General features: G+C 44.1%; 1 protein-coding gene across 1 annotated transcript in view; it reads left to right on the plus strand.

The window, feature by feature from the left end:
* The window catches only part of IL31RA (interleukin 31 receptor A), an 88,098-nt gene that overhangs the window by 15,443 nt on the left and 50,646 nt on the right, over window positions 1-22,009 (plus strand). The window contains exons 5-8 of the mRNA XM_077281394.1: window positions 1,888-2,172; window positions 12,257-12,371; window positions 12,445-12,602; window positions 13,060-13,214. Coding sequence (XP_077137509.1) covers window positions 1,888-2,172; window positions 12,257-12,371; window positions 12,445-12,602; window positions 13,060-13,214 — 713 coding nt within the window. The remainder of the gene's footprint in view (window positions 1-1,887; window positions 2,173-12,256; window positions 12,372-12,444; window positions 12,603-13,059; window positions 13,215-22,009) is intronic.

Genomic DNA, 22,009 nt, shown 5'->3' on the forward strand with positions numbered 1-22,009 from the left:
GCTCTTTGGAAGGAAGGGAAAAGTTAGAAATACGGTTATATGCAGCAAACTTCTCCTGCCTACGCTCAGTAAGGCGAATGTCAATGCGCACACAATGCTGTGTAAATGTCTCTAGCCCTTGTGGTGACTCTGAGCGAGCTAGTTCATCTTTTACAATACTAGACAGACCCCTTTTAAAAATAGGCAATTGTGCATAACTGTCCCAATTGGTATCTACCGCTAATCTCCTGAATTCAGTAGCATACTCAATTACAGAACGTTTTGCCTGGCGTAAAGACAATAAAGCAGATTCAGCGGTTGCACGGTGATTAGGATCATCATACATTAATGCCATAGCGGCCAAGAAATCATCCAAGTTATTTAACGAGACTCAATCATCGGATTCGCCCAGGCGAGCGCTCGTGCGGTCAGCAGCATTATTACACACAATACTTTGGATCTATCAGTAGGAAAACGGTCAGCATGCACATCAAAATATAGCATACATTGATTCACAAAGCCACGAAATTTGTCACGATCACCATTAAATCTGAATGGGGCAACTTAGGTGGGCTAGCTGGTGGCGGTTGCCCAGAGGAAAAAGTCACTTGTGCAGCTATTTGCGTGCTTATGTCCTGAAAAGCCCATCCATACTGGGACTCTATGCCAGCAAGTTTGTTTTCCTGGGCTGCCATGCGGGTGCTTAAGTCCTGCAAAGTCTGTCCAAACTCTTGTTGGTTGTGTTCAAAGCTCCCAAACTTCTTTTGCAGACCTTCCACATCTTTCTGCAGTGATCTAATTATGGAAAACACCTGCTCTAGTCTGCTTTCTGCAGTCATTGTTCCAGCAGTCTCCTTTTTTTTTTAGGCTAGAGTATCCTGTAATAATTATAGGGGATAACTTAGGAGACTCTTTGCGTGGAACAAGACAACTACAGGACACAGTTTTATAAGTGGTAAAGTCTATATTATCACACGGTGATTCAAACAGGTGCAGAGAGAAACTCAAGTCCACAACACTTGGTGCAAATATCAAATGCAGCTCAGCAGTCTATAGGAAACTTCAGAGGAAAATGCAATCACGCAGAAAGTCTATGAAGCACAATTATTCTTGAGGACACTTGACACGAATAAGTCCTTGCTTAGTCCAAAACACAGATAGATATGCTTATAAGGCAGTTCAAATAATATCTTAGCTCAACCAGGAGGTCTGGGTAATAGTCTCAGGTTCTTGCAAAGCAGAAACAGCTTACATGTCCAGCAAATGCAGATGGAAGTAAACACGAGCAGCAGATGAAGGAGGATTACTGGAACTGGTGTGTGCAGCAGGAACTCAGAGCAGAGTAGCAGGATCACCACACAGGTTCACAGGAGCAGGTATATAGCCAGGGAGTCACCAGAGGTCAGGAGCTGGATGCAAGGCAGAATACTCTAGCACAGACTGAAGGCTGGGGTGGAGTTTTATAGCAGGAAGACACAGTGCACATGAGACCAAAGACGCCATCTTGGAAAAGGGCAGTAATGCACAAAAAGGTAATAAAAAATGTTCAGAGTCCTGACACATAGATACAGTAACAAATCCAAGTTTACTTTGTAGATTCAGTACTAGAACCAAGTTTACTAAATAAGTACTATAGCAGAACCAAGTTTAATTTATAGATATATTACCAGAACTAAGCCTACTACATTGATACGTAACCAAAACCATTCTTAGTACATATTTTGATATACAGTAGTATAAGAAAGAGTTCTTTCCTACAAATAATTGTATGAAGAGCTACTCATCAGAGTGCATCCCTGTTTATTAGATGGCTGACAAATCCCTTATAAGAGTCCATCTTGATGTCAGGTGCCCTTGTAGACTTTATCCTTAGCTTCTTTTTCACTACTTTTGTATTTTTTTTTGCAGATATTCGCGCTGCAATACAAGGCTCCAAAATATTTCTGAAAAATAATTTTGTTTTGAAAGGGTCTGACGTCACTCTTTACTGTAAGTTGAGCACCTCGGGTTTTATAGACGATGTGTATTGGATGTTGAGCCCGGACGTGGCTCCAGGACCGGTCAGTTGGATTGTCAATGAGACAGTCAGTGCGATCACCATACCCAGCCTGTCAGCTGACAATGTGGAGGTGACATGTGGGATCCGGACACCCAATGAGCAGATCCTGGACGGACAAACCATAATGAGTGGATGTGAGTATTATATGACCCGGACATTGTATAAAAACAAATATATTAAAAAGTCTACACACCCCTGATAAATTACAGTTTTTTTGCCATGAAAAAAATCCTACCAAGAAGAATCATTTCAGAACTTTTTCCCCTTTAATGTGGACTGTAATCTGTACAAATCCAGCGAGAAATAAACTGAAAACTTTTCAACTGGTAAAAGAAAAATAAAGAAGTAAAATAATGAGGTTGCATAAATCTGTACACCCATACACTAATACTTTTTTGCGGTCCCCTGTGAATTTCTGGAAGCATTCAGTCTTTTGTTTCGGTCTCTATCAGCGAGACACATCTAGAATTGACCATCCTTTCCCACTCATCTTGCAGTAGCTCCACATCTGTCAGACTGCGGGGCATCCCCTGGGTGCAGCGCCCTCTTCACAGGTCACCACAGATTGTCACTTGGGCTCAGGTCTGGGCTGGGCTCTTCGAAAACTCCATTTTTTATTCGTGAAGCCATTCTTTTGGTGACTAAGAGGTCGCTTTGGGTCGTTGTGGTGCCAAACGGTGAAATTTCTTTTCATCTTCCGCTTTTTATCAGAAGCCAGAAAGTTTTGTTGCACCATTGATAAATACTTAGAACTATTCTTCATTCTCTCCACCTTAACTAAAAGCCCCTGTTCCAGCTACCGCAAAACAGCCCCAAAGCACAATTCTGCCTCCACCATGCCTCACTGTGGGGATGGTGATCTGCTAGTGATGCCCAGTGTTGACTTTAGAATTAAAGTCAATATGTTCACCGTTGGTCTCATCAGATCATAACACTTTTTCTCACATGCTTTTGGCAGACTTGATGTAAGTTTTACAGAATATAGCCGGACTTAGTTATTTTTCTTTGTAAAAAAAAAAGGTTTTCGTCTTGCCCCCCCAACCCTTCAGACCGGACATATGAAGAACACAGGAGATAGTTGTCACAAGCAAGACACAACTGGAATTTTTTAGAAATTCCTGCAGCTCCTTTAAAATTGTTGTTGGCCTCAAGGCAGCTTTCTGAACCAATGTTCTTCTTTGTCTTATCAGATTTTGAGGGACGTCCAGTTCTATGTAATGTCACTGTTGTGCCAAGTATAAGCCCCTTCTTGATGATATCTTCACAATGTTAATCGTAGATCTAATACCTTAAACTTTTTTTGTAGCCTTCTCTTGCTTGATAACTTTCAGCATTCAGATCCCTTTGCTGTGTTGTCAGCTGTTTACAAACCATGGCTTGTGCTATAAAATACAACTAAGAAATTGTCAAGAAAATCCTCCTAGAACAAGGACACTTACCCTGGGGTTAATCAGAATCACTGTAATTGATGGTGACCGAGCACTGATTACTATGGCTGATTCTGAACACAATCCCATACCCAAATATAAGAGGGTGTTCACACTTATGCAAAAACATTGTTTTAGTGTTAATATTTCCCCCTCTATTTGATATCAGTTTGTTTCACAATGGATTTGTACAGATTATGGGCGACATTATAGGTGGAAAAAGTTCTAAAGTTATGTCTGCATTAATATTGAAAGCTGAACCCTTGATCGCACACTTTTCAATAAACCACACCCCTGAAAAAGCCACCCCCATTTTTGCGATAACTATCCAGATGAGTACTACCTTGTCAAGGACTCTCCCACTTTGACATCTCTGTATTCTTGGTAGTCTAGGAAATGAAGAGGCAAGTGATAACATCCCTGGTGGGCTAGGACAGTAAAGAGGTTAATGGTTACCTGCCTTGTGATCTTGGGAAATGAAAGGGTTTATGGTTACTTCACTGGTGGTATAAGACAGTCATGACATTAATATTAATATCCCTAGAGATCTATTGTAGTGATCGGGTCTATGGTGACATCACTTGTGGTCAAGGGTCTAGACCTGGTGGACCGGAGCAGTGACTGGGTATATGGTCCCTTCCTTGGTGGTCTGGAGAAGTGATCAGATCTATGTTGATTTCCCTTTTGGTCTGGCGCAGTCGGGGGTCTAGTCCTGATGGTTTAGAGCAGTGACCAGACCAATGGTGACTTCACTGGTGGCCTGAGGCAAACCGGGATCTAGCCCTACTGATCTAGGGCAGTGACCGGGTTTACAGTGGCTTCCCTGGTGGTCTGGGGCAGTGACCGGGTTTATGGTGGCTTCCCTGGTGGTCTGGGGCAGTCCATAAAAGCCAGATTTATCAAAATATTCCCTCATACTCAGAAAAGAAAAAATAACAAAATCAGAATTCCAGAATTGTTGTTTTTGTGACACTTTCCTATGAAAATGCAATAAAAAGGGATCAAAACCTTGAACGTGCCCCAAAATTACACTAATAAAAGCTAAAGATTGGTGCTCGAAAAACAAGCCCTCATCCAGCTCAATCGACAGAAAAATATAAAAGTTGTGGGTCTTATAATATGGAGAAACAACTTATTATTTTTACAATGTTCTAATTTTTCTTTAACTACCTGAATATATAACCTATATTACTTAGAGAGAAATACAAAGGTGATGTCCAGGCTATATTATTAGCAGTAACACACACAATTCACATCCAATTTGCATAATGGGGAGAGACACAAAAATACCACATGCAATCGATATTATTGGTGGAGACTCATAGATCTCACATCCAGCCTTTATTACTGGAAGAGACACAGACCTCACATCCAGCCTATATTACTGGAAGAAACACAGACCTCACATCCAGCCTATATTACTGGAAGAAACACAGACCTCACATCCAGCCTATATTACTGCAAGAGACACAGAGACCTCACATCCAGCCTATATTACTGGGAGAGACACACAGACCTCACATCCAGCCTATATTACTGGGAGAGACACAGACTTCACATCCAGCCTATATTACTGGGAGAGACACACAGACCTCACATCCAGCCTATATTACTGGGAGACACACAGACCTCACATCAAGCCTATATTACTGAGAGAGACACACAGACCTCACATCAAGCCTATATTACTGGGAGAGACACAGAGGTCACATCCAGCCTATATTACTGGGAGAGACACAGACCTCACATCCAGCCTATATTACTGGGAGTGACACAGACCTCACATCCAGCCTATATTACTGGGAGAGACACAGACTTCACATCCAGCCTATATTACTGGGAGAGACACACAGACCTCACATCCAGCCTATATTACTGGGAGACACACAGACCTCACATCAAGCCTATATTACTGAGAGAGACACAGGCCTCACATCCAGCCTATATTACTGGGAGAGACACACAGACCTCACATCCAGCCTATTTTACTGGGAAAGACACAGACCTCGCATCCAGCCTATATTATTGGGAGACACACAGACCTCACATCCAGCCTATATTACTGGGAGACACACAGACCTCACATCCAGCCTATATTACTGGGAGAGACACACAGGCCTCACATCCAGCCTATATTACTGGGAAAGACACAGACCTCACATCCAGCCTATATTACTGGGAGACACACAGACCTCACATCCAGCCTATATTACTGGGAGACACACAGACCTCACATCAAGCCTATATTACTGGGAGACACACAGACCTCAAATTCAGCCTATATTACTGGGAGAGACGAAGCCCTCACATCCAGCCTATATTACTGGGAGAGACACCGACCTTACATCCAGCCTATATTACTGGGAGAGATATACAGACCTTACATCCAGCCTATATTACTAGGAGAGATACAAAGACGTCATATCCAGCCTATATACTGGGAGAGACACAGACCTCACATCCTGCCTTTATTACTGGGAGAGACACAGACCTCACATCCAGCCTTTATTACTGGGAGACACACAGACCTCACATCTAGCCTATATTACTGGAAGAGACACACAGTCCTCACATCCAACCTATTTTACTAGGAAACACACAGATTTCACATTCAGCCTATATTACTGGGAGAGACACAGACCTCACATCCAGCCTTTATTACTTTGAGAGACACACAGACCTCACATCCAGCCTTTACTTTGAGAGACACACAGACCTCACATCCAGCCTATATTACTGGGAGACACACAGAGCTCACATCCAGCCTATATTACTGGGAGTCACGCAGAGTTCACATCTAGCTTTTATTCCTGGGAGAGACACACAGACCTCATATCCAGCCTATATTACTGGGAGACACACAAACCTCACATCCAGCCTGTATTAGGAGAGACTCACAGATCTCACATCCAGCCTGTATTACTGTGATAGACACACAAGACTGCACACTCAGCCGATATTACTGTGAGAGACACATATACCTAATAACCAGCCTATTATACTGGGAGACACACAGAGCTCACATCCAGCCTGTATTAGGAGGGACTCGCAGATCTCACTTCCAGTCTTTATTACTGGGAGAGACACAGGCCTCACATCCAGCCTATATTACTGGGAGAGACACAGACCTCACATCCAGCCTATATTACTGGGAGAGACACACGGACCTCACATGCAGCCTATATTACTGGGAGACACACAGACCTCACATCAAGCCTATATTACTGAGAGAGACACAGGCCTCACATCCAGCCTATATTACTGGGAGAGACACACAGACCTCACATCCAGCCTATTTTACTGGGAAAGACACAGACCTCGCATCCAGCCTATATTACTGGGAGACACACAGACCTCACATCCAGCCTATATTACTGGGAGACACACAGACCTCACATCAAGCCTATATTACTGGGAGAGAGACACAGGCCTCACATCCAGCCTATATTACTGGGAGACACACAGACCTCACATCAAGCCTATATTACTGAGAGAGACACACAGACCTCACATCCAGCCTATATTACTGGGAAAGACACAGACCTCACATCCAGCCTATATTACTGGGAGACACACAGACCTCACATCCAGCCTATATTACTGGGAGACACACAGACCTCAAATCCAGCCTATATTACTGGGAGAGACGAAGCCCTCACATCCAGCCTATATTACTGGGAGAGACACAGACCTCACATCCAGCCTTTATTACTGGGAGAGAACCAGACCTCACATCCAGCCTTTTTTACTTTGAGAGACACACAGACCTCACATCCAGCCTTTACTTTGAGAGACACACAGACCTCACATCCAGCCTATATTACTGGGAGTCACGCAGAGTTCACATCTAGCTTTTATTCCTGGGAGAGACACACAGACCTCATATCCAGCCAATATTACTGGGAGACACACAGAGCTCACATCCAGCCTATATTACTAGGAGACACGCAGAGCTCACATCCAGCCTGTATTAGGAGAGACTCACAGACCTCACATCCAGCCTATATTACTGGGAGACACACAGACCTCACATCAAGCCTATATTACTGGGAGAGACACACAAGCCTCACATCCAGCCTATGTTACTGGAAGAGACACACATACCTCACATCCAGCCTTTATTACTGGGAGTGACCGCCAGAGCTCATATCCAGCCTATTTTTCTAGGAGACACACAGATTTCACATCCAGCTTTTCATACTGGGAGAGACACAGAACTCATATCCAGCCTATATTACTGGGAGACACACACAGGCCTCACATACAGGTATGGGAGAAACACACAGACCTCACATCCAGTCTATATTACTAGGAGAGAAACAGGCCTCACATCCAGCCTATATTACTGGGAGAGACACACAGACCTCACATCCAGCCTATATTACTGAGAGAGACACACAGGCCTCACATCCAGCCTATATTACTGGGAGAGACACATAGACCTCACATTCAGCCTATATTACTGGGAGAGACACACAGACCTCACATTCAGACTACATTACTGGGAGAGACATTGACCTCACACCCAGCCTATATTACTGGGAGAGACACACAGACCTCACATCCAGCCTATATTACTGGGAGAGACACACAGACCTCACATTCAGACTACATTACTGGGAGAGACACACACAGCTCACATCCAGCCTATATTACTGGGAGAGATATACAGACCTTACATCCAGCCTATATTACTAGGAGAGATACAAAGACGTCATATCCAGCCTATATACTGGGAGAGACACAGACCTCACATCCTGCCTTTATTACTGGGAGAGACACAGACCTCACATCCAGCCTTTATTACTTTGAGAGACACACAGACCTCACATCTAGCCTATATTACTGGAAGAGACACACAGTCCTCACATCCAACCTATTTTACTAGGAAACACACAGATTTCACATTCAGCCTATATTACTGAGAGAGACACAGACCTCACATCCAGCCTTTATTACTTTGAGAGACACACAGACCTCACATCCAGCCTTTACTTTGAGAGACACACAGACCTCACATCCAGCCTATATTACTGGGAGACACACAGAGCTCACATCCAGCCTATATTACTGGGAGTCACGCAGAGTTCACATCTAGCTTTTATTCCTGGGAGAGACACACAGACCTCATATCCAGCCTATATTACTGGGAGACACACAAACCTCACATCCAGCCTGTATTAGGAGAGACTCACAGATCTCACATCCAGCCTGTATTACTGTGATAGACACACAAGACTGCACACTCAGCCGATATTACTGTGAGAGACACATATACCTAATATCCAGCCTATTATACTGGGAGACACACAGAGCTCACATCCAGCCTGTATTAGGAGGGACTCGCAGATCTCACTTCCAGTCTTTATTACTGGGAGAGACACAGGCCTCACATCCAGCCTATATTACTGGGAGAGACACAGACCTCACATCCAGCCTATATTACTGGGAGACACACAGACCTCACATCCAGCCTATATTACTGGGAGACACACAGACCTCACATCAAGCCTATATTACTGGGAGAGACACACAGGCCTCACATCCAGCCTATATTACTGGGAGACACACAGACCTCACATCAAGCCTATATTACTGAGAGAGACACACAGACCTCACATCCAGCCTATATTACTGGGAAAGACACAGACCTCACATCCAGCCTATATTACTGGGAGACACACAGACCTCACATCCAGCCTATATTACTGGGAGACACACAGACCTCAAATCCAGCCTATATTACTGGGAGAGACACACAGGCCTCACATCCAGCCTATATTACTGGGAGACACACAGACCTCACATCAAGCCTATATTACTGAGAGAGACACACAGACCTCACATCCAGCCTATATTACTGGGAAAGACACAGACCTCACATCCAGCCTATATTACTGGGAGACACACAGACCTCACATCCAGCCTATATTACTGGGAGACACACAGACCTCAAATCCAGCCTATATTACTGGGAGAGACACAGACCTCACATCCAGCCTTTATTACTGGGAGAGACACAGACCTCACATCCAGCCTTTATTACTTTGAGAGACACACAGACCTCACATCCAGCCTATATTACTGGGAGTCACGCAGAGTTCACATCTAGCTTTTATTCCTGGGAGAGACACACAGACCTCATATCCAGCCAATATTACTGGGAGACACACAGAGCTCACATCCAGCCTATATTACTAGGAGACACGCAGAGCTCACATCCAGCCTGTATTAGGAGAGACTCACAGACCTCACATCCAGCCTATATTACTGGGAGACACACAGACCTCACATCAAGCCTATATTACTGGGAGAGACACACAAGCCTCACATCCAGCCTATGTTACTGGAAGAGACACACATACCTCACATCCAGCCTTTATTACTGGGAGTGACCGCCAGAGCTCATATCCAGCCTATTTTTCTAGGAGACACACAGATTTCACATCCAGCTTTTCATACTGGGAGATACACACAGAACTCATATCCAGCCTATATTACTGGGAGACACACACAGGCCTCACATACAGGCATGGGAGAAACACACAGACCTCACATCCAGTCTATATTACTAGGAGAGAAACAGGCCTCACATCCAGCCTATATTACTGGGAGAGACACACAGACCTCACATCCAGCCTATATTACTGGGAGAGACACACAGGCCTCACATCCAGCCTATATTACTGGGAGAGACACACAGACCTCACATTCAGCCTATATTACTGGGAGAGACACACAGACCTCACATCAAGCCTATATTACTGAGAGAGACACACAGACCTCACATCCAGCCTATATTACTGGGAAAGACACAGACCTCACATCCAGCCTATATTACTGGGAGACACACAGACCTCACATCCAGCCTATATTACTGGGAGACACACAGACCTCAAATCCAGCCTATATTACTGGGAGAGACACACAGACCTCACATTCAGACTACATTACTGGGAGAGACACACACAGCTCACATCCAGCCTATATTACTGGGAGACACACAGACCTCACATCCAGCCTATATTACTGGTAGAGACACACAGACCTCACATCCAACCTATATTACTGGGAGAGACACACACAGCTCACATCCAGCCTATATTACTGGGAGAGACACACAGACCTCACATTCAGCCTATATTACTGGGAGAGACACACAGACCTCACATTCAGACTACATTACTGGGATAGACACAGACCTCACACCCAGCCTATATTACTGGGAGAGACACACATACCTACATTTATTTATTTATTTTTCTCACTTATATAGCGCCATTAATTACACAGCGCTTTACAGACATTAATGGCACTGTCCCCAATGGGGCTCACAATCTAGATTCCCTATAAGTATGTCTTTGGATTGTGGGAGGAAACCGGAGAACCTCACAACTACATAATATCCCCAAAAATGTATCATGGCACCATTAAGCAAAATATTACTTATTAAGTCTATTCATAAAGGTATAGCCAAAAAGAAGGGAGTGATAGCATATTCTGTAAATCTTTATTAGGTAACAATATAAACTATTTTTTTATTATTAAAAGCCACAGTAAGCAAACATTAAAGGCAGCACAAAACAGCAGGAGGGAATGAGGTAGAGATAATAAATATAATAAATATAGCACCAACAAATATGGTGATTAGCTGATAGAACCAGTATCCAACAGACCAGAAGTATAAAATGTAAAGCGCTGTGGAATATGTTGGCGTTCTAGAAATAAAATTATTATTATTATTATTATTATTATGTATAGCAAAGGGCTGCAAATTGTAATAACAGATAAGTATTTAAAAAAAGGCAAATCCATATTCATTACTGTATTCATCTCCTCCTGTTGGGATGGTGCCAGATCCCAACGTTTCATTCTTAGCCTTCGACATATACGGATAATTATGCTGTGCTGATGGTCAAAAATATATCCAACGGAGATTATGGTATTGAACAAAGAGCAGTTTTATTAATCTGTGCTTTTCAGAGTTGTACAAACCCCTTCATCATATTGCAGAAACACAAAGCTCACAACCAGCCTATATTACTGAAAAGGAAGTCACAGCTTGTATCCAGCCTATATTACTGAAAAGGAAGTCACAGCTTTTATCCAGCCTATATTACTGAGAGAGAAACTCCCACAATAGAAAATCTGAAACTTGGATCAGGGGGCAAAGTGCACATCAGGCAATCTGAAAGCGAATGAAATAATTAAAACTGCAGACTGAAACTTGGCAATATTACTAATTAAAGATTGCCGATAAATGCAAAATATATTTTCCATGTCATATGTATCCATAGCCTTTAAATAAATGTCAGAATTTGAACCTTTTGATAGATAAGCAGCCATCACTTCTACTTTAGTTACATTTGCTATATTTAAGGTGTAATCACATTCTCTGGCCTCAGCTTCTCCATGACGTGTGCTTCCTCTTCTGATTATATCTTTGTTCTGTTTTTGCTCCGCACTCCTACCCACCTGGGGGCTTTTTTGAAGGGACCTTTTTCTGTTTCTTTGGATCCACTTGCGTTTGTTGTTGTGATCTTGGCTGATCCGATATGCAAGTCAGAATCACTGTTCAAAATCTGTTAACTTGTCTGGTTTGCTATGGTAGTTTAGGGTTACTGGTCACATCCCTGGTGGTCTAGGGGTGGTGAAAAGTGAACAAAAAAATTGCTGACTTAGTCAGGTTGAGGAAAGGATCGCATTTGGTTTAAAACGACTTATTGCAAAGTAATTCTCCAGTGTGAACGCACCATAAAACGTGAGTCAGTACTATTTTCTCTCCTTACAGATCCACCAGACCCTCCCAAAAATGCCTCTTGCATTTACTTCTACCAAAAAAATATCACGTGTAGCTGGATCCCCGGAAATGACACCAAAATCCACACAACGTTCCACCTGGCTGTGTAAGTGTTACCACTATGTGCTGAATTCTCTGTGCGGATACCCCTCTAACCCCAGTCACTTTATGATCATCAGGCTTAACGATCCCGAAAAGGAGTGTTCATCAACCACCAACTCCTGCTCCTTCCTCGTCGCTGGTGATCAACTCGTAAGGGAATATAATGTGGAGCTGCGGGTCCAGAATGGACTAGGAAACGAAACAATACGATTCACTGTGAATGCTGCACAGATAGGTAATCCATGGAATTCGGATTATGGGATGGAAAATTTAGGGAGGAATAGGAGGGGGATGCAGCTGCAGATTCTCATTCTGTGTTTCAGTGGACAAGCGGTAGGAGGGAGGAGATATCTGATTGATCAGACGCTCCTCACCTCCATTACCTAATCCAGCAGCCGATGAATTCTCATGGCTCAACTTGGCCACAAAGTGATGAGGAATTAGAGACATGAAAACCCTTTTATCTGAGTGTCACAAATCTAGAAATGGTGGGGTTCTTCTCATATACATAAGGTTGTAGTCAGGTCCTGGTGACGGTCAATGGATGGGCAGAGTCTGAGATCACAGGAACAGAACAGAATCAATAAGCAGAATATATTATAGTCAAGTGTTTTACAATGTTTTTTATTATTATTTATTAATCTCCAGTTATTTGTTACATTTATTTTTTTTCATATCTAATAACATTTAAGTGAAAATGGATCCTCCTGAGATTTTGTATTTGAAACCAAATTCATCTGAAGACCCATCGTTCTTACTAATATCATGGAGAAGGCCGAACCTGGCGCCTGATGAGCTAGATGTGAACTGCAGCGTGCGGTACAAAGTGCTACAGGATGATCAGTGGGTCAGTGTCACAAAGACTAATAGATATTCTGTACAAAAGAGAGAATAGAAGATGGACAGTCACCTCTGAAACCCATGTACTGAGTCCTGTACTGATCCTGAGTTACATCCTGTATTATACTCCAGAGCTGCACTCACTATTCTGCTGGTGCAGTCACTGTGTATATACATTACATTACAGATCCTGAGTTACATCCTGTATTATATTCCAGAGCTGCACTCACTATTCTGTTGGTGCAGTCACTGTGTACATACATTACATTACTGATCCTGAGTTACCTCCTGTATTATACTCCAGAGCTGCACTCACTATTCTGCTGGTGCAGTCACTGTGTACATACATTACATTACTGATCCTGAGTTACATCCTGTATTATATTCCAGAGCTGCACTCACTATTCTGCTGGTGCAGTCACTGTGTACACACATTACATTACATTAATGATCCTGAGTTATATCCTGTATTGTACTCCAGAGCTGCACTCACTATTCTGCTGGTGCAGTCACTGTGTTCATACATTACATTACTGATCCTGAGTTACCTCCTGTATTACACTCCAGAGCTGCACTCACTATTCTGCTGGTGCAGTCACTGTGTTACATCCAGTTACATCCTGTATTATACTCCAGAGCTGCACTCACTATTCTGCTGGTGCAGTCACTGTGTACATACATTACATTACTGATCCTGAGCTACCTCCTGTGTTATACCCCAGAGCTGCACTCACTATTCTGCTGGTGCTGTCACTGTGTACATACATTAAATTACTGATCCTAAGTTACATCCTGTATTATACTCCACAGCTGCACTCACTATTCTGCTAGCGGAGTCACTGTGTACATGCATTACATTACTGATCTTGAGTTACATCCTGTATTATACTCCACAGCTGCACTCACTATTCTGCTAGCGGAGTCACTGTGTACATGCATTACATTACTGATCTTGAGTTACATCCTGTATTATACTCCAGAGCTGCACTCACTATTCTTCTGGTGCAGTCACTGTGTACATACATTACTGATCCTGAGTTACATCCTGTATTATACTCCAGAGCTACACTCACTATTCTGCTAGCGGAGTCACTGGGTACATACATTGCATTACTGATCCTGAGCTACCTCCTGTATTATACCCCAGAGCTGCACTCACTATTCTGCTGGTGCAGTCACTGTGTACATACATTACATTACTGATCCTCAGTTACATCCTGTATTATACTCCAGAGCTGCACTCACTATTCTGCTGGTGCAGTCACTGTGTACATACATTACATTACTGATCCTGAGCTACCTCCTGTGTTATCCCCAGAGCTGCACTCACTATTCTGCTGGTGCTGTCACTGTGTACATACATTAAATTACTGATCCTGAGTTACATCCTGTATTATACTCCAGAGCTGCACTCACTATTCTGCTAGCGGAGTCACTGTGTACATGCATTACATTACTGATCTTGAGTTACATCCTGTATTATACTCCAGAGCTGCACTCACTATTCTGCTGGTGCAGTCACTGTGTACATACATTACTCATCCTGAGTGACATCCTGTATTATACCCCAGAGCTGCACTCACTATTCTGCTGGTGCAGTCACCGTGTACATACATTACATTACTAATCCTGAGTTACATCCTGTATTATACCCCAGAGCTGCACTCACTATTCTGCTGGTGCAGTCACTGGGTACATACATTACATTACTGATCCTGAGTTACATCCTGTATTATACCCCAGAGCTGCACTCACTATTCTGCTGGTGCAGTCACCTGTTGTGAATTAGACTTTTTGGCTCCCTCTTGTGGTCACTAGTGGTATGACTCTGGGATTGTCTTTTTTCTGTTTGGCACTCACCTGGGTCGTTAGTCCAGGGGTGTCGCTATATTAACTTCCTGGATCCTTAGTCCAGTGCCTGGCGCGTTGTAATCAGATCCTTCTGTTGCTCCTGTCTGCTGGTCCTGGCTCTTGCAAAATTAAGCTAAGTCTTGCTTCTTTGTTTTTTGAGTTACTTGCTTTGCTACTATTTTTGTCCAGCTTGTACTAAATGTGATTTCTGACCTTGCTGGAAGCTCTAGGGGGCTGGTGTTCTCCCCCCGGCCGTTAGACGGTTCGGGGGTTCTTGAATATCCAGCGTGGATATTTTAATAGGGTTTTTGCTGACCATATAAGTCATCTTACTATATTCTGCTATTAGCTAGTGGGCCTCTCTTTGCTAAATACCTAGCTCATTCTTATGTTTGTCTTTTCCTCTTCCCTCACCGTTATTATTTGTTGGGGGCTTGTATCCAACTTTTGGGGTCTTTTCTCTGGAGGCAAGAAAGGTCTTTCTTTTCCCTTCTAGGGTTAGTTAGTTCTCCGGCTGGCGCGAGACGTCTAGAACCAACGTAGGCACGTTCCCCGGCTACTTCTATTTGTGGTGCTAGGATTAGATATATGGTCAGCCCAGTTACCACTGCCCTATGAGCTGGTTTTTTGTGTTTGCAGACTTGGTATTTATTCCTGAGACCCTCTGCCATTGGGGTCATAACAGTGTTTCAGTCCTTTATGCATGATATTTTCCGGAAGTATCTGGATAAATTTATGATCGTTTATCTGGATGATATTCTGTTTTTTTCTGATGACTGGGACTCGCATGTAGAGCAGGTCAGGATGGTGTTTCAGGTTTTGCGTGAGAATGCTTTATTTGTTAAGGGCTCAAAGTGTCTCTTTGGAGTACAGAAGGTTCCCTTTTTGGGGTTTATTTTTTCACCTTCTGCGGTGGAGATGGACCCAGTCAAGGTCCGTGCTATTCATGATTGGACTCAACCCACGTCAGTTAAGAGTCTTCAGAAGTTCTTGGGTTTTGCTAACTTCTACCGTCGTTTTATTGCTAATTTTTCTAGCATTGCTAAACCTTTGACGGATATGACCAAGAAAGGTTCTGATGTTGCTAACTGGGCTCCTGCAGCCGTGGAGGCTTTCCAGGAGTTGAAGCGCCGGTTTACTTCGGCGCATGTTTTGTGCCAGCCTGATGTCTCACTTCCCTTTCAGGTTGAAGTGGATGCTTCTGAGATTGGGGCAGGGGCCGTTTTGTCGCAGAGAGGCCCTGTTTGCTCTGTGATGAGACCTTGTGCCTTTTTCTCGAGGAAGTTTTCGCCTGCTGAGCGGAATTATGATGTTGGCAATCGGGAGTTATTGGCCATGAAGTGGGCATTTGAGGAGTGGCGTCATTGGCTCGAGGGTGCTAAGCATCGTGTGGTGGTCTTGACTGATCACAAAAATTTGATGTATCTCGAGTCTGCTAAACGCCTGAATCCTAGACAGGCCCGCTGGTCATTGTTTTTCTCCCGTTTTGACTTTGTGGTCTCGTATTTACCGGGTTCGAGGAATGTGAAGGCTGATGCTCTTTCAAGGAGCTTTGTGCCTGACTCTCCGGGAGTCGCAGAACCAGTTGGTATTCTTAAAGAGGGAGTTATCTTGTCTGCCATTTCTCCGGATTTGCAACGTGTGTTGCAGAGATTTCAGGCTGGTAGACCTGACTCTTGTCCACCTGACAGACTGTTTGTTCCTGATAAGTGGACCAGCAGAGTCATTTCCGAGGTTCATTCCTCGGTGTTGGCAGGGCATCCGGGAATTTTTGGCACCAGAGATCCGGTGGCTAGGTCCTTTTGGTGGCCTTCCTTGTCACGGGATGTGCGGTCGTTTGTGCAGTCCTGTGGGACTTGTGCTCGAGCTAAGCCTTGCTGTTCGCGTGCCAGCGGGTTGCTCTTGCCCTTGCCTGTCCCGAAGAGGCCTTGGACACACATTTCCATGGATTTCATTTCAGATCTCCCGGTGTCTCAGGGCATGTCTGTCATCTGGGTGGTATGTGATCGCTTTTCTAAGATGGTCCATTTGGTACCTTTGCCTAAGCTGCCTTCCTCTTCCGATCTGGTTCCTGTGTTCTTTCAGAATGTGGTTCGTTTACACGGCATTCCTGAGAATATTGTGTCTGACAGAGGATCCCAGTTTGTTTCCAGGTTCTGGCGATCCTTTTGTGCTAGGATGGGCATTGAGTTGTCGTTTTCATCTGCCTTTCATCCTCAGACTAATGGACAAACGGAGCGAACTAATCAGACTCTAGAGGCTTATTTGAGGTGTTTTGTTTCTGCGGATCAGGATGATTGGGTGACCTTCTTGCCGTTGGCTGAGTTTTCCCTTAATAATCGGGCTAGTTCCGCTACATTGGTTTCGCCATTTTTCTGCAACTCTGGTTTCCATCCTCGTTTTTCCTCGGGACATGTGGAGCCTTCTGACTGTCCTGGGGTGGATTCTGTGGTGGATAGGTTGCAGCAGATCTGGAGTCATGTGGTGGACAACTTAAAGTTGTCACAAGAGAAGGCTCAGCGTTTTGCCAACCGCCGCCGCGGTGTGGGTACCCGACTTCGTGTTGGGGATTTGGTATGGCTGTCTTCTCGATTTGTTCCTATGAAGGTCTCCTCTCCTAAATTTAAGCCTCGCTTCATCGGTCCTTACAAGATATTGGAAATCCTTAATCCTGTGTCCTTTCGCTTGGATCTTCCTGTGTCGTTTGCCATTCACAACGTGTTCCATAGGTCTTTGTTGCGGCGGTACGTTGTACCTGTGGTTCCTTCTGTTGAGCCTCCTGCTCCGGTGTTGGTTGAGGGCGAGTTGGAGTACGTGGTGGAGAAGATCTTGGATTCTCGTCTCTCCAGGCGGAGGCTTCAGTATCTGGTCAAGTGGAAGGGCTATGGTCAGGAGGATAATTCCTGGGTGGTTGCCTCTGATGTGCATGCGGCCGATTTAGTTTGTGCCTTTCACGCTGCTCATCCTGATCGCCCTGGTGGTCTTGGTGAGGGTTCGGTGACCCCTCCTTAAGGGGGGGGTACTGTTGTGAATTAGACTTTTTGGCTCCCTCTTGTGGTCACTAGTGGTATGACTCTGGGATTGTCTTTTTTCTGTTTGGCACTCACCTGGGTCGTTAGTCCAGGGGTGTCGCTATATTAACTTCCTGGATCCTTAGTCCAGTGCCTGGCGCGTTGTAATCAGATCCTTCTGTTGCTCCTGTCTGCTGGTCCTGGCTCTTGCAAAATTAAGCTAAGTCTTGCTTCTTTGTTTTTTGAGTTACTTGCTTTGCTACTATTTTTGTCCAGCTTGTACTAAATGTGATTTCTGACCTTGCTGGAAGCTCTAGGGGGCTGGTGTTCTCCCCCCGGCCGTTAGACGGTTCGGGGGTTCTTGAATATCCAGCGTGGATATTTTAATAGGGTTTTTGCTGACCATATAAGTCATCTTACTATATTCTGCTATTAGCTAGTGGGCCTCTCTTTGCTAAATACCTAGCTCATTCTTATGTTTGTCTTTTCCTCTTCCCTCACCGTTATTATTTGTTGGGGGCTTGTATCCAACTTTTGGGGTCTTTTCTCTGGAGGCAAGAAAGGTCTTTCTTTTCCCTTCTAGGGTTAGTTAGTTCTCCGGCTGGCGCGAGACGTCTAGAACCAACGTAGGCACGTTCCCCGGCTACTTCTATTTGTGGTGCTAGGATTAGATATATGGTCAGCCCAGTTACCACTGCCCTATGAGCTGGTTTTTTGTGTTTGCAGACTTGGTATTTATTCCTGAGACCCTCTGCCATTGGGGTCATAACAGTCACCGTGTACATACATTACATTACAGATCCTGAGTTACATCCTGTATTATATTCCAGAGCTGCACTCACTATTCTGCTGGTGCAGTCACTGTGTACACACATTACATTACATTAATGATCCTGAGTTATATCCTGTATTGTACTCCAGAGCTGCACTCACTATTCTGCTGGTGCAGTCACTGTGTTCATACATTACATTACTGATCCTGAGTTACCTCCTGTATTATACTCCAGAGCTGCACTCACTATTCTGCTGGTGCAGTCACTGTGTACATACATTACATTACTGATCCTGAGTTACATCCTGTATTATACTCCAGAGCTGCACTCACTATTCTGCTGGTGCAGTCACTGTGTACATACATTACATTACTGATCCTGAGCTACCTCCTGTGTTATACCCCAGAGCTGCACTCACTATTCTGCTGGTGCTGTCACTGTGTACATACATTAAATTACTGATCCTAAGTTACATCCTGTATTATACTCCAGAGCTGCACTCACTATTCTGCTAGCGGAGTCACTGTGTACATGCATTACATTACTGATCTTGAGTTACATCCTGTATTATTCTCCAGAGCTGCACTCACTATTCTGCTGGTGCAGTCACTGTGTACATACATTACTGATCCTGAGTTACATCCTGTATTATACTCCAGAGCTACACTCACTATTCTGCTAGCGGAGTCACTGGGTACATACATTGCATTACTGATCCTGAGCTACCTCCTGTATTATACCCCAGAGCTGCACTCACTATTCTGCTGGTGCAGTCACTGTGTACATACATTACATTACTGATCCTGAGCTACCTCCTGTGTTATCCCCAGAGCTGCACTCACTATTCTGCTAGCGGAGTCACTGTGTACATGCATTACATTACTGATCTTGAGTTACATCCTGTATTATACTCCAGAGCTGCACTCACTATTCTGCTGGTGCAGTCACTGTGTACATACATTACTCATCCTGAGTGACATCCTGTATTATACCCCAGAGCTGCACTCACTATTCTGCTGGTGCAGTCACCGTGTACATACATTGCATTACTGATCCTGAGTTACATCCTGTATTATACCCCAGAGCTGCACTCACTATTCTGCTGGTGCAGTCACTGTGTACATACATTACTGATCCTGAGTTACATCCTGTATTATACCCCAGAGCTGCACTCACTATTCTGCTGGTGCAGTCACCGTGTACATACATTACATTACTGATCCTGAGTTACATCCTGTATTATACCCCAGAGCTGCACTCACTATTCTGCTGGTGCAGTCACTGTGTACATACATTACATTACTGATCCTGAGTTACATCCTGTATTATACTCCAGAGCTGCACTAACTATTCTGCTGGTGCAGTCACTGGGTACATACATTACATTACTGATCCTGAGTTACATCCTGTATTATACCCCAGAGCTGCACTCACTATTCTGCTGGTGCAGTCACCGTGTACATACATTACATTACTGATCCTGAGTTAAATCCTGTATTATACCCCAGAGCTGCACTCACTATTCTGCTGGTGCAGTCACTGTGAACATACATTACATTACTGATCCTGAGTTACATCCTGTATTATACTCTAGAGCTGCACTCACTATTCTGCTGGTGCAGTCACTGTGTACATACATTACTGATCATGAGTTACATCTTGTATTATACTCCAGAGCTGCACTCACTATTCTGCTGGTGCAGTCACCGTGTACATACATTACATTACAGATCCTGAGTTACATCCTGTATTATACTCCAGAGCTGCACTCACTATTCTGCTGATGCAGTCACTGTGTACATACATTACATTACTGATCCTGAGTTACACCCTGTATTATACTCCAGAGCTGCACTCACTATTCTGCTGATGCAGTCACTGTGTACATACATTACATTACTGATCCTGAGTTACATCCTGTATTATATTTCAGAGCTGCACTCACTATTCTGCTGGTGCAGTCACTGTGTACATACATTACATTACTGATCCTGTGTACATACTGTATTATACCCCAGAGCTGCACTCACTATTCTGCTCGTGCCGTCACTGTGTACATACATTACATTACTGATCCTGAGTTACATCCTGTATTATACTCCAGAGCTGCACTCACTGTTCTGCTGGTGCAGTCACTGTGTACATACATTACTGATCCTGAGTTACATCCTGTATTATACCCCAGAGCTGCACTCACTGTTCTGCTGGTGCAGTCACTGTGTACATACATTACTGATCCTGAGTTACATCCTGTATTATACCCCAGAGCTGCACTCACTGTTCTGCTGGTGCAGTCACTGTGTACATACATTACAATACTGATCCTGCACTGATCCTGAGTTAGAACTATTTTTTATTCCATACATCCATGGTCGTACAACAAATCCAGGTAGATGGCCAATATACAATGTCCTCAGTCCACAAGTTCCCAATCTGGGATCGGTAGTTCCACTGGCCCCGTACCTGGTTGGCCCACAGCTTTTGGTTTCTCCAGCCGGTATAGTGCGCAGTTACAGCCTATGTTCCTCCAGGCGGTGGGATATCCCAACTGCAGCTCATGGATAACCCTCCAGCCTACAATCAATCTCCAAAACTCCACTCCATGGTTTGTTCATCCTTCCCAGCTTGGATCATCTTCCATGGAAGTTCCTCAAAAAGCTGCCTTATTCAACGCCCTGTGTGTATTCCCCCCCCCCCTAAACATTATTCTTTAGCTCACAGAAGGAAGCATATTCCATCACCTGAGGCTGATGTGAGACCCCCTGTGGTGGGTCAGGGGTCTACTATCTCCATCCACACAATGGGCCAAGGAGTGGGAGTCCAATGGTGGGAGACCTTGAGATACAGAGGGGATTGATAGGATGATTGCTTTACATTTAACTTTAGCAATCTCCTGTCTGGCCTTAGGTATACATATCATCTAGCCTGCTCCTCTTCCTCTGCTTACAGTCACTGAATGGAACATTTATTCCCGAGGATGAACTGACGAGCAAAAAAATCACTAATAAAACACAGCAAGAAAATATGTAATAAAACACAATAAAACCGGTGTTCCGTGCTGGAAAAAGTCTCTATCTCTTAAAGCTGCGGACTGGGCTCTACGTCCATTTGTCCTATAGTCTTTAGTAAGTGGCCATATTCTCACAGGCAGTATGCCACCTCCGGTT

This window comes from Ranitomeya variabilis, chromosome 1 (genome assembly GCF_051348905.1).
Source record: "Ranitomeya variabilis isolate aRanVar5 chromosome 1, aRanVar5.hap1, whole genome shotgun sequence".
Classification (NCBI taxonomy): domain Eukaryota; kingdom Metazoa; phylum Chordata; class Amphibia; order Anura; family Dendrobatidae; genus Ranitomeya; species Ranitomeya variabilis.